At 41.7% G+C, this 14,481-nt stretch overlaps 1 protein-coding gene across 1 annotated transcript in view; it reads right to left on the bottom strand.

Moving 5' to 3' along the window:
- Positions 1-14,481, bottom strand: part of SHC3 (SHC adaptor protein 3) — a 59,668-nt gene that overhangs the window by 23,248 nt on the left and 21,939 nt on the right. Inside the window, exon 3 of the mRNA XM_026064070.1 lies at positions 2,701-2,764. Coding sequence (XP_025919855.1) covers positions 2,701-2,764 — 64 coding nt within the window. The remainder of the gene's footprint in view (positions 1-2,700; positions 2,765-14,481) is intronic.

The raw sequence follows: 14,481 nt of genomic DNA, 5'->3' as shown, positions 1-14,481 counted from the left end.
TGACCATTTATTCTATGCAGAGTTAGCTGAAATCTTAAAGGCTCATAAAAAGGTGCTGACTTTCCAAAGATCATTTCATTGGAACAGCTGTTTCCCCCTTTGGAGATCATTCTTTATTTAAAAATAATAGTCATAACAATAAAGATAATGACAAAGCAGGTACACATCAACACTTGGCCTAAAAAAAGTACTTTTTTATGAAATAGCAGACTCATAGCTTCATGGGAGCCAAGCAAGCAGAATGAGATAAATGTCCTAAGTCAGTATCTTAAAACAGGATATTCTTATTCTGGAAAAACATCTTCAGCTCCTGAAAAAAAAATCTGTTGTTTGCTCTGCATCTGTTGACTGCTCTATCCTCTCTCCACATGGAAAGCGGGACTCCTGTGATGGGGATATTGATGGGACATTCACAAATAGTTAATCACAGTGTCATTACACTTGTCACCTTCTTAGCAGTAGGTAAAAGCCCAGCCATGGGCAAATACTTGTGTATGCTGGGTCCACCAAGCAGCTTATGATTACTCCTAACTGGAAATAAGTACGAAGCATGGGAAGCCAGAGGGGATGTAATAAAACTAGCAACTTTTGCAGGCCTTTCGCTGAATTTGCATTGGTGATAAGGTGCCCACAACCTTGGAAAGATTTGTTCCTATTAACAGGCTGGACACATTTGTGCCTCTTTAGTCCTCACAGCTAACATATATGCAGTTCTAGCTTCCTTTCTTTCTGTTTATTTTATTAAAAATACACTATCTACATACTTCTTGTATGTAGATGTAGAAATGTAACATTTGTGCTGCACTAATGTTACGTTATCATCTTACAGAGCTAGTATTTTCATTAACCTCTCTTTAATGTGAGCCCTTTTGAATATTGCTGTTTCTCTGGAGCCATTTCCTTAAGCCCCCCCCGATTCTGAGCTCCTTCCTTTCCCACGGTGTGGGAAACAGCTGTGTAAAACTGGCCCGAAGAAGTACATTTCACTTTAACCACATTCGTAAACCAGAGGTAGCAAAAATATGAGAAGTGATGAAAGTGCAAAAGCTACCTGTCTTTAAAAATTAGCTGTCATTCTGTTGCTGGGCAAAATTTCTCTGCAAACAGTAGGCTTATTTGAAAAACAGCGTATCTTTTCAACGACTGATAAGCAACGCCGCTTCTAAAAACAGTAATACGGCAAGGTGTCTCATTAGGCACTTGGGATTCTGTTTAACCTACTTTTCCAGACATACTTTGTGTCATCTTGCTTTTCAAGGAAAAAGAAAATTTCCCCTTTATTTTCAGGTTTAAAAACCAAAACCAAGCAGAGAACCTAAAAATGTCATGAGATATATTTGCGGGGAGGGAAGACCCTTAATTTCTGAAACAGTTTCCATTACGCTGTAATGTACGTTGTCTCATCACCTTATTTTGCCAGGGGGCAGATTCCCCACTGCACAAGCAGGGTATCTGTCTCACCTTCCTCCTAGGATCCTAGGATCCTGCCTAAATAGCCAGGCAGGTAGGGAAGCAAGCAGACATTTTCCTTCACCTGCTTATTCTCCTTCTGCACCCAGCAGCTATTAATAACACAACAGCTACAATTAATTGCAATCAGTGCTCCTCCCCTTAGACTTGCTTCGAATTAAATCCTGGCTGGTGGAAGTACAGGCAGTGGGAGACTGCTCCAGGTGCAGAAAATGAACCCGGTGTGGCCAAAGTGAGGTGTAAGCTATAGGCACAGCTTTACGCGAGCTGGGGTCTCCTAGCGGCATCGCTGCAGCAGCACCGAGCTCACTAATGGGTGCCAAAGTGGAAAGGCTGGGCTGGTCCCAAAGCTGCCAACACATCCTAACCGCCACACCGCAGCCTCTCCTATACTGGTAGGCTATATGATCGGGCAGGTTTTCAAAGCTGCAGCTGCAACAGCAGCCGAGTGATCTCCAAAGAGGTCAAGCAGTGCAAAGCAGCCCTCGGTCCCGCCTGGTCAAGGGGCAAGAGCCAGCGCTAGCCCGGCTGTGACGGCCGGCAGCACAGGAGCTGAGCCAAGGCGTCTTCCACTCCTCACCTGCAGATCTTAACTCCTGCTACACAAACAAAAGCACAGTAATAACCGCATTAGGCCAAAGTCCATCTGTCCTGCCTTCAGTGCTGGCCACCAAACAGCCGGCAGCAAATGTTTATGGAAATAGTATCGGAAACTGAGAATCACCTGGTACGTTCTCTCCATTTCCAGAAACCAGCAACTCAGGAGCTTCCTAAACTGTTGAATAATCATCACCGGAAGGGCTATCCTCCATGCATTGAGCTAATCAATCACTTGCAAAATTATATATGCTTTTGGCCTCTGCAATAGCTTCCAGCAACAGCTTCCACAGTTTACACATGCATTGTATGAAAAAGCATCCCCTCTAGATTGTTTTAAGCCTTCCACCTACAGCCTACACAGGAAAGAAAAAGGGATTTTCTGCAGTAGGAACATAAAGGCAAGCCACAATCATTTCCTAGATGTACTCATACTTCTAGACGCCTATAAAAGAAGATCCTGACCAAAAGGGCGACAGGCTACATACAGTGGGTGAAAACAACCTATACTTTAAATGATTAATGATCTCCAATTCTCAAAGCTACGTTAAGCTCACCTGCCTGCTGCGCCTGGTCTCCTCTGTGTTGAACTAAGAAAATATGGTCAACTTCACCAAAAGAAAAGAAAAATACCTTTCGTTTCTTGAAGGCTCCTTTGGCACCAGGCACGGCTTCACAAACACGACTGATTGCTTCCCTGAAGAGACATAAAAAAGCTTTATAGCAAATGGATGTGTGAGTTTCTTCATTATACTTCTGAAATGCCCTGGAAGAGAATAGCTCCAGACAGTATTTGTATTCACAAGTGAGGACACTGAGTGGGTCAGTTAGCTCTCTTCTCGCCACTAAAATAGGTGTCATTCAAATGTAGATTACTTCATTCTAATGCAGAAGACACTTAATGGTCAATGTTAGTGTAAGGAACAGCATCTTGAGAAGCTCAAATGATAAAAACGGTTCCTTACGCCACCAAAAAGAACTTTTCTCATTGTAAATTAGAGTATTTACTTTAATACCTTCTTCCAGCTCTCATTTTTGTATCTTATTAAGTCATGGGGAACCTGATAATAAGAGATGTCTTTAAGAAACGTTGCTCTAGACCTTTTTTAACCTTTTTGTAATGTAAAAAGTAGTAACTATCTTTTTTTTCTACTTACTGTACATTTATACCGTATAGCCAGAGCAAAGCCTCCTGGCTTTACATAATATCAGAACCCTAAAATATTCCTGGTGAAATGCATGTTGTATGTAATACATGTGACATATGTTTTGACACAAACTTTTTAACTGATATTTGTTCACTATGACCGAAACGATATATTTGTGGCCACATTTTTACATGGTAAAGAAAATGAACGCCATTAACATTTTTCTTCAGTTTTCTAATATTGCTTCATTCTTCCCGTTATGCTAATAGCCTGAGTGAAGAAATGCATATTGAGAATGAATCTGAATTAGGAGAATAACTATATATGACAGGAACTTTTCCAATCGTACAGCTACAAACAAATCTTTTAGATCCTTTCAGCATTTAACAAGAGATTATCCAAGTAGTCAAGCTGATCAGTATTTAAAAACTGCTATAGTGCATGCACAGACATTCCTGTGGCAATTAGCAACACTGTTGTAATAGATCTGTCCCATTAATTGATACTGTAAGACAGAATGGTTCCACAGGGACCAATAAGGGTAACTGCAAACTATAGTTTAACTGTTCTAAATATTGATTAAGAGCCCAGACCATTAACAGTATATTATATTTAGACCTAAAGACAAGCAAATAACATGTATTTTATGCAAAAAAAAAAAAACAGAATATGAGATTATGAACTCCAAGCTGAAGAGTTGTCAAAATAATCCAAACCTTGAAACACAACCTTGCTAAAAATAATAAATGACTTTAATTTAATGCCATGAGTGGGATGGTATTTCAACTACACCCTAGGTGAATACGTGGGATTATCAAAGGAGTCAGGAGGGAGAGGTCATATATACTAGCATTCAATATATAATGGCCCAACAAATGATGTCACAGATTTATCATTATGCAGTCAGTAGTCGCTACACAGTTAAGTCTATGGTGCTTTTACCTAGGGCCCAATCCAAAGTTCAAATCACCTGAAAGAATCCCATGTTCGTTTGTGTTTTTTTTTTCCTTTGGATAAGGCCTCACAGCAGGTTTAAAATCCTGTCACTCTGGAGAAAAGTAAGATTTACAGGAAGAGATAATCCAAAAGCTTTCAGGCACACTCCTCTCTTTACATCTAGAAGAGGGCTTGCTTGCTGCAAAGCTTGCTTGTTTGTTTTTTTCCCAGCTATATGCTGGTCTAATAATATTACCCCTCACTACAAACCCTGCCTTGCATTTGTCCTTAGACCATCACAACTGCAACAGCACTCCCTTCCACAGTTCAGTGCTTGGATTCAGTTCCCACATTTACCACAATGCCTCTTCGAATTCAAACAAGTGCTTAGTTAAAGCAATTACCAAATTTTCTTATGTAGCAAGTGAAAATCGCTCGGTTTAAAAGAGCAGCCCTGACGTATCTTAGAAATACGGGACAGCAAACATCACACCTACTTATCATTATGATATTTAGACATGATATTCAGCTCTTTGTCCTCTGTGTCTCCCCTCTCATGCCTTTACTTCTGTTCTCTCTGTTCCCACCAGCGGTCTGCTTAGCATATTAAGATTACCTGCAAATTTTGCCTCTCACAAAAAGTATATCCATTCCAGAGACACGAACTGTGCTTGACAGATACATTTGCTTGCAATTTCCTTTCTCTTCCTACTTGCCTCCACCATCTTCTACTTGTAGCAGCAACACGGAGCAGGTAGGAAGCAAGGGGAATTTTCAGGTTTTAATGACAAACAGAGCTTAAGAACTTGTATTTCTGGTGCGGGGCTGGTGATTGCAATGTTTTTGCTCCTACCCCTTCTGCCTGAAGGTTCCTCCTGATTATCAGGCAGCAACCACATAGCTCAGTAGACCCATCTCATTCAAGGATCTTGTTGATCAAAACAGTCGGTTGAGCCCGGGACAGGAAAGGCACTGTCATGAGAGGTTGAAACCCGGCGCTGGGTTAGCAAGGCACCTCAGCTGCCATTGTGCACCGTGTCCCAGAAGAGCTGGGCAAGCAGTAAGCAGGTGACAGCCAGGAAACACAACCTCGCACTCAATAACAAAGCGTTACAGGTTTTCCAACTCTTGGTGTCCCTGTCAGTAAAATACCACAGTTTAACCAAACTCTTTGGCATTGCCTTCTTTGCTTCAGTCTTTACTGCTCAGGCCAGCCCTCAGGAACCCCAGACCCTGGAGGCAAGAGAGAAAGTCTGGAGGAAGGAAGACTTTCCCTTGGTGGAGGAGGATCGGGTTAGAGATCATTTAAGCAAACTTGACACCCACAAATCCATGGGCCCTGATGGGATGCACCCACGAGTGCTGAGGGAGCTGGCGGACATTACTGCTAAGCCACTCTCCATCATCTTTGAAAGGTCATGGAGGACAGGAGAGGTGCCCGAGGACTGGAAGAAAGCCAATGTCACCCCAGTCTTCAAAAAGGGCAAGAAGGAGGACCCAGGGAACTACAGGCCAGTCAGCCTYACCTCCATCCCTGGAAAGGTGATGGAGTAGCTCATCCTGGAAGCCATCTCCACGCATGTGGAGGAAAAGAAGGTGATCAGGAGTAGTCAGCATGGCTTCACCAAGGGGAAATCATGCCTAACCAATCTGATAGCCTTCTATGATGGAATGACTGGCTGGGTAGATGAGGGGAGAGCAGTGGATGTTGTCTACCTAGACTTCAGCAAGGCTTTTGACACTGTCTCCCGTAACATCCTCATAGGGAAGCTCAGGAAGTGTGGGTTAGATGAGTGGACAGTGAGGTGGATTGAGAACTGGCTGAATGGCAGAGCTCAGAGAGTTGTGATCAGCAGTGCAGAGTCTAGTTGGAGGCCTGTAGCTAGCGGTGTCCCCCAGGGGTCAGTCCTGGGTCCAGTCTTGTTCAACTTCTTCATCAATGACCTGGATGAAGGCACAGAGTGCACCCTCAGCAAGTTTGCTGACGATACAAAACTGGGAGGAGTGGCCGATACACCAGAGGGCTGTGCTGCCATTCAAAGAGACTTGGACAGGCTGGAGAGGTGGGCGGAGAGGAACCTCATGAGGTTCAACAAAGGCAAGTGCAGGGTCCTGCACCTGGGGAGGAATAACCCCATGCACCAGTACAGGTTGGGGGTTGAGCTGCTGGAAAGCAGCTCTGTGGAGAAGGACCTGGGAGTGCTGGTGGAAGTTAAGCATGAGGCAGCAATGTGCCCTTGTGGCCAAGAAGGCCAATGGTATCCTGGGGTGCATCAGGAAGAGTGTTGCCAGCAGGTGGAGGGAGGTGATTCTCCCCCTCTACTCAGCCCTGGTGAGGCCACATCTGGAGTACTGCGTCCAGTTCTGGGCTCCCCAGCACAAGAGGGATGTGGCACTACTGGAGCAAGTCCAGCGAAGGGCTACAAAGAGGATTAGGGGACCGGAGCATCTCTCTTATGAGGAAAGGCTGAGAGAGCTGGGCCTGTTTAGCCTGGAGAAGAGAAGGCTGAGAGGAGATCTTATCAAYGTGTACAAGYATCTGAAGGGAGGGTGTCGAGAGGATGGGACCAGACTCTTTTCAGTGGTGCCSAGCGACAGGACGCRAGGCAAYGGGCACAAACTGAAACACAGGCAGTTCCATCTGAACATGAGGAGAAACTTTTTCACTGTGAGGGTGACAGAGCACTGGAACAGGTTGCCCAGAGAGGTGGTGGAGTCTCCTTCTCTGGAGATATTCAAAAGCCGCCTGGATGCAATCCTGTGCAATGTGCTCTAGGTGACCCTGCTGAGCAGGGGGGTTGGACTAGATGATCTCCAGAGGTCCCTTCCAACCTCAGTGATTCTGTGATTCTGTGAAACTCAGCACTCCAAAAGTCCGCACAAGCACTGGAAATGGAGCAGAAACCTGAGAAAGGTGACAACTTGTTGCAATGCTACTCGGATAAGGCAGGTCGTCTGCACTTACACTGGACAATTGTTTTAACTTTGTTTCTGGAAATTCTGTGAACAGTAAATGTACTCAGGCACCTGCTGGTTTAAGTTAACAATGCTTTTGGTGAAAACGCTAGGAACTTCAGAAAAGATATTTTGAAAGCAAGACTGTGTGTGCAAGATCAGAGTGGTCTGTCAGGCCAGGAGATGGCTTTCTCAGCAGCGATCCCTCATGTAGCTGTAACAAAAGGTACAGTACTTTCTCCACCTGGGAGTTAAGGAGCCTTACAGAAGTATCTGATGAATATGGGAAGAAGAAAGTCAGCTGGATATCCACCGCCATTCAGATGTGCACTTTCCTGGGGGAAGCTTCCTGGATTTCCATGTTGAGAATATTCCAGATCATCTTTGTGGGGGGGTCTTTACACATGGTCTGGTGATATGGAAAAAACACCCTAAAGCTTATTTCTAGCTTGCATTGCCAGGCAGTACAGAGCAGACATCTTCTCTTTTTGCAGCAAGTCAAATTTGCAGATGCCTATGCAGCATAAACACCTGAGCCACAAAATCAGACCCCAAAATAGAAATAGCTGCTAGGTCAAGAGTGCAGTTATCTGACTCACACATGCAAATGCTCGTCTAAGAAATGTAAAAGCAGAAATTCTGGACATACTTGCATGGCTAAACAGTTGCATGGACTTTGGAGGAGCTGGATGTGACTACATTTTCTTCCTTTCCGGTAAGAAAGCTATTTGACATAGATGCCTGCCACATTTTTCTGTGCCACATGCCATTTCATTGGCTAGGCGCTGATCTCAGAGAAATACCAGTGCAAAGTTATCTTGATCTCTTGTAAAATTAGCTACTGTGCAGTCTGCAGCAGGGACCGCATGCCGAGTTCCAAATCTGTCCAAGAGTATTTTCTGCTTTGCAGATGGTCATGCTGTGGAGTCATTTTCTTGGCACAAAACACATTGTATATTTGAATATAGATTTCGGCATGCAAATGTATCCACTGAAGAATTATCAAAATGCATTTTCCCAAGCCGACCTGTTCTGCTTTAAAGCGACTTGACATCTCTCTGAGACAGAGGAAGAAGCATTTTACACTGGCATTTTGTTCTATTAAAAAGGCTAATGCCCTGATATTTTGCATAACTTTAGTCATATTTTATTCTGGCTGTTATATAAAGTAGCCCACTCGGGAAGCTGAAGTCTGTTCCTTTATGAAACACCATCACGTGAAAAAAACCTCTTCTTGTGGTTTCAGTGATTTTTTGGCTTTGGGATGCCGGGTTTTGTTGTTGCTGTTTTTAATTAAAACCATTTAATTGACTAAGAAAACAGAATTCTGAAACTAATGTTTCAGGGGAATGACAGGCACATACAAATTGCACAGAGTTTTTTCAACATATTTGGAAAAAGAATAGCCATCTCAGACATTGAGACTAGCAACCGTGACTAGTTTTTGCTCTGAAATGTTTTGTATGATAAGACCAAAAAACCACCAATAGTCTCTTGTTAATATCTTCTAGTATCCTACAGTTCCCAAGTTTACCTTTGCCACCTCCAAAGGTTGGGGCTTCACAGCTAGACATCGAAAATGTTTACAAAAATAGACATCAAAAGATAGATTTTATTAATGAAAAAATGACATGTCCAGAAGAATTGTACATAAGGCCTCCAGTAATTTCTTCACAGTATTAAACCCCTGCCAATCTTTTTAATAGTTTGTAAATCATTACCGTGCACTGTATGCTGAGGAGAAACAAAGTCTACACTGAAATTAAAAATAACTTGCTTCTGAAAAAAACAGAGACCAAAAATACATTTTTAGAAATCCATTTAATAAGTGAAATATTATTTGTTCATTTACAAAACAGGCAAAATGACTATGCGCTGTCTGAAGAAGCACAGGGGACATTCACAAACCCTGAGGACCAGGGCAATATATTACTGTTAACAAAACTTTAAATGCCAACAGGCAAATTGACGGTGGCTGGAAGATGCAAGGCTGAAAAAATAGCTAATCAAAATACAGCAGCGAATAAGGAAAGAAAGGGCGGAAGGGTAGCTGTGAGGAGCGGTTGGGCCTAATGCCACCAATTTAGCATATGGTAGCCCTGCAGGGGGGCCCACTGAGAACGTGGCAGAGAGACCTCGTGATGCCATTTGTTCACTCACGGCAGCCTCCCAGAAGTGGAGCCTGTCCAGCTGTACATGTGATGGGAAGCCTGGAAGAAAAGACTTGTGGAACAAGGTGACGTTGGCAGATGTGTCAAGCAAGCTGTTGTCAACTTGTAGAGCAAGTAGAAGACGGTTCCTCCGTTTCTTCCTCCCCGGTCCTCATTTTGTTTCTTGAAATGGGTTTTTTTTACATGTAGAAAATCTATAAGCAGAAAACAAAAGCAAGCTGGCCAATTTCATTTTTGGTATACTTAATAGATTTTACACAGTAGTAAGGCTGTCTTTGGCAACTGTTAGAGAGAAGGAGTAGTTTTCCATTGGTGATTCTAGCAGAGCAACATGGTTATTATTTTTACTCTCCTAAGTCTTCATTGTGGGACTTGCATTAAATTGCTAACAGAAGTCAATATATTCAGGAGGCTTCTTTTGCTTTTACTGTCAAAGAAACTTTTTATCCATCCGTATGCTTAATGAGGGCTCTGTTTTAAGTATGTATAGATAATGCAACTTCAAGTGATATTTGAGGCAATTTCAGTACAGTCTGTACCTTCTTTTATAATACAAAAGTTCAGAAACTCTCACTGTTTTATTCATCACTAGCAGAGAGATCTATCCGCTCTTGACGGTTTCTTCTAATATGGTCAGAACAATGCTCCGAACTTCAGAAAAGTAGAGTGAAACTGTGCATCCAACAGCACACTTTATTTAGCTATGTAACCATTCATTTTATGTGCACACAGTCAGTTTTGAACTTGGCAAAACTGGAGCAAACATATCCATTTTTCCTTGGCTACAGCAAATGTACATGGCCAAAGATGCATACAACTGTTCCTCCGCTGCAGAGAACACAGTTATATATACGTGATTAACCATTATTTAGGCTTTGACAATCACAGTCCAAAACTAAGGGTACCTTTCAAAGAGAAAAGCTCTTAAAATACTGCTTGCAGCTTTTGTAAAGATCAACTGAAAGCCGAACGCGTACCTACAAAAATCCTCCTTGTGCACAACCCTGCATCTGTGAAGAATAAGGTCAATGATGCCAACAAACTAAATAAAAATGTACTTGGAGGTCTAGATCTGTTAAGTGGATCTCTAATCCTTTAACTTCTTCTGGGGTTTTCAGGCTTTCTTCCATTCTGCATCTAGCTGTTTAGTCAAGTAGTGGTCAGGGAAATGGACAGAGAGAAATAAAAGCTGTCTTCTGTTGCTAAATCAGGATCATAGCAGTCTCCAAATTGGGTCCATCCTCAGGTCATTTAATATAATATTCTCTCTCTCAGAAAGTAGCCCATAACAGATATTTCGGAGAGAAACCTGGGAAACCTCACAATAAATAAAATTTTAAAAACTTTGTCCAAGGGATAATTTTCTTTAACTCCTAATTGACTCCAAAGCATGACTTTGGAAATAGGTATCTTCCAAAACCTCTTTTTTACTAGAGGATTAACATTCTAACACTGACCTTTCATATTACCCCTTAAGATATATGGCATTTTATAAATATGCAAGCCATCTTTGCCAAGGATTGTCCAGTGGCAATGAACTGTCTGATGTGATTAGACATAACACACAAAAGACAAACAAATTGCCTTGGTTTCTATATGTAATCAAAGTCTCTAGGTACAATTAACAGAAGAATTTCAGAGTGTCTCTATTGCCGAGGAGTAAGGCAATTGTTGACTTTGCATTAAGATTTGTGTTTAAAACACATAAAGACCACTCTGCTTCAGACCTTCTGCTTCTGTAGAACTATATGGATTCACCAACTTTCTGAAAACCCAGGGTAGACCTATACCTGTATCTGCTTCAGTGACTATTTGGCTTTCAACTCTTCACTTTCCCCATCCTCTGAGAGACTCTGCTTTCTCACAAAGGCAAGTGGAATGGGGCAGCTCAATTAATTATTCTCATTCAGGCACTGCATTACCATATATTAATCAAATTAATCCAAATACTAATCAACATTTTTGCCATTAATAATACATTGAAAATGAAAGATTTAAATGTTAAGCACACAAAAGCCTGTTTATTCTAACCCATTTCTGTGCCACTGAATCGGAGCTAAACAAGCAAATGTAAATTATTCCCTGATAGTATCAGTCATTCTTTGTGTCATTGCCCCACTTAGTGGGGCTATGCTGTAGGAATTATAAGCATGTCCCCATCCACTTTTTGGAATCCTGTTCCCTGGGGAGGGCAGCAGCAGCCAGCACCCCTCGCTTGCCTGAGCTCAGCCCTGAAGAAACCGTGCAAAAGGAAAGAGGACTCTCGTTCACACCCCTTCCCCAAATAGCTGTGAGCCCAGACCCACAGCCTGGGTTTGCATGTTCGGGAGTCCCCTAGGCACCTCCCCAAGTCCACGTAGCAGAAAGCAGGGGTGAACCCCACTCACCTTCCAGGCCAGTGTATACGTTAAGGAAGAGGTTGAGCAAACATATGGAATTCACTGCAGATAACATGTTACCTGTCTTCAGAACTCACAGTGGAGCCATTTCTTCCCTTCCAGTGTCTTCTTTCCTTTTTCAGTGATGCTTGTTGAAAGTGAATTTCTGCAAAGAACAGATATGGTTGAAGGAAACACTATAGTAAATTAATTTCATTCATGTTGTTTAGCAGGGGACTCGAACCCAGCTCTAAAATCTGGATTTGCATTATCTCCCTTCCAAAAGCTTGGGACAATGGTGCAAGAATGGGTTTGATTTTCGCTTTTAATAAAGATAGGTTCAGCCCCCAAATTGGGAGAGGAATCTCACTTCAAATAGTTCAGCCCGACAAAGTTCAGGGAGAGAATTAGGATCAGGGTTTGGATTCGGGCCCATCGCTAAAATAAAGTATCTCAGCCCTTTGATCTACTTGTTATTAACACAGCATGCAATATAATGTTTTGCTCAGCATGGGGAGGTGTGACTTTCTGAAGCTGCATGCAGCAAACTAATATTGCATTCAATTAGACAACAACAAAGAATATGCAGCCTTGTAGTCCACACACTGCTGTACGACAAACAGTGCATGCAACATTATTATAATTCAATCCAGTGTATAGCTACACTCATGCATGCAACATGGTAGTGAAGACTCATTATACTATAACAGATTTCACAGTAAGCATACAAACATACTAGATGAACGGCAAACATTGCACATGTTGCAAAAATATCTTACCTGATTTTTTTTTTTTTTTAAATAAAAAGTCTGAGGGCACGAATGGCCTGGCCACACAACCTTGAGAGTGGCCTCTTTCTGTGACGATGATGGTGGGTTTCAGATGAGCTTAGAAGCACTTGCCAGCTGCTGTTAGCTCAGTAGTCTGGCCTGCTAGTCCTCCTGCTCCTCCTCTATGTTGAAAATGAAACGCTTCTGTTCATCTTGCTGCCCAAGGAAGTTATCTTGATTTCACTTGTGTTCCAAGAATTGTCACTGGATAATTAATGATGCAACACGTGGATTCAGCTGGCTTTTATTTATCATTATCCATAACTGCTGACCCTTGGCTTGCACATCCATTTATTTGCTCAAAGAAAGATTCACATAATATTACATTCATTATACAAAAGAATAAGTACAATACGACTGATTAATGCAACCCTAGATCTCCTATTTCTCCTGTAGCGAAGGAATCTTGAAACTTAAATGTACATTGATAAAAGAAAAATATTCTTATAAATTAGCCATAGCTGTTCATTTTTCCTCAAATCACACCCCAAATTAGGATAACAATACCTTTTGTCAGGCACCAACAAGGTTGTTAAGACCTGATGAAGAGTATGACAAGTGAAAGTGCTTGCTCATTCCTTTCACACAAAGATAAATTCATTGCTAGAAGTTTAACATTTAAATTTCTAAAAAGTGAAAAAGCAAAACAAAAACAAGTCACATGTGAGGTACAACAGCATTAAATGGCACAGATTGAGAGTAGCTGTGATTTTACGCATGACTGTGACAAGAAAGGAAAGATCCCTGACCAGATTGTTTACACTGGGGCTTCACTCCAGTTCCTGGAGTTGCAGCCACGGTTTTTCATTTGTCAGACTGGTACATGCATATGCTTTTCTAATGTATTAATTATAATGGCTGGGATTTTCAAAGCCATTCAAGAGACTGGGCAACCTTTTCCCATTAACTTCTCGCGTAATATGGGTGTCAAATTCACTAGGTAACTGTAGATCCTAGCCAAATTCATAAATAATTTCTAAATGTTCACCCAAGGATTTAAGTGCTTTTTGCAACCACTAATTAATTCATTTAACTGCACATTTTTATGTGACTGAGAGTAGTAACTTCTCCAAAGTAACGCCCAGTGTTTGCAGCAGAGCCAGAGACTACAGAGCTCCCCTGTGTCTGAGCCACAGAAACTTTTTGCTTCTGGCAATTAGTGTTGCTCATCAGACTTTGGGCGTTTAGTTTCTACTCAGGGCCAGCAGAGAGAAGTGGCATACGCGATAACCAAGGGTCAGAAAAAAAGGCATTTCAGACATGGCATGTGGATTTCTAGAGACAGATGAATTAATGAATAATGAAGATTAAGATACTAGATCCTGAGATCCTGATTCAAAATTCATCTAAAAACTCCTAACTTCAGAAAAGTTTTAGATCAGGAACTACGTGATCAGAATGAGGAGCTAATCATTCATCATTATTTTATGATAAACAGAAAATTGCAAATGCAAAATTAACAACAAACAGGAAAATACGGCTTCCTGCTTGAAAAAATATCCTGTGCTCTAGATGTGGTCAGAGGAAGATGAGCCAAGAAAATGACCAGCATGTAGTCAAATATTCTATAACTTCAACAGAAAAAAATTATAATTACAGTCTGATTCACAGTAAAAGCCAAAAAGCATTTAGGTACTGAAAGAACTGTAAGACAGTGACACTGTGTTTGTGCAGACCATATTGCTTTAGATCAGCAAATATGTTAAGTATTAATCGTACAGTTATGCCTTTAAGCTAGTTAAGAAAAACAAAATGCTATCCCAATGAAGACATACAGCAAAAGAAACGCTGCAGAAAAACACAGCAAAATTTGGTCCACCTTCAGGTACAGAATACAAAACAAGTAACTATCACAGTTGTTTTATAAGTCAGCATCATTTAACTTCCACATGTTAAAAACAGATGAGCCACCTGCATTGGAACTACAAGTCTGCCTAGACATGAACTCATCTTAAAAGGTCACTGTTGCAAATACCACAGAAATGTACACTGTGAG

This window comes from Apteryx rowi, unplaced genomic scaffold (genome assembly GCF_003343035.1).
Source record: "Apteryx rowi isolate R43461 unplaced genomic scaffold, aptRow1 scaffold_208, whole genome shotgun sequence".
NCBI classification, from domain to species: Eukaryota; Metazoa; Chordata; class Aves; order Apterygiformes; family Apterygidae; genus Apteryx; species Apteryx rowi.
The sequence above is the reverse complement of the archived record's forward strand: the minus strand, read 5'-3'. Positions and strand labels throughout refer to the sequence as shown.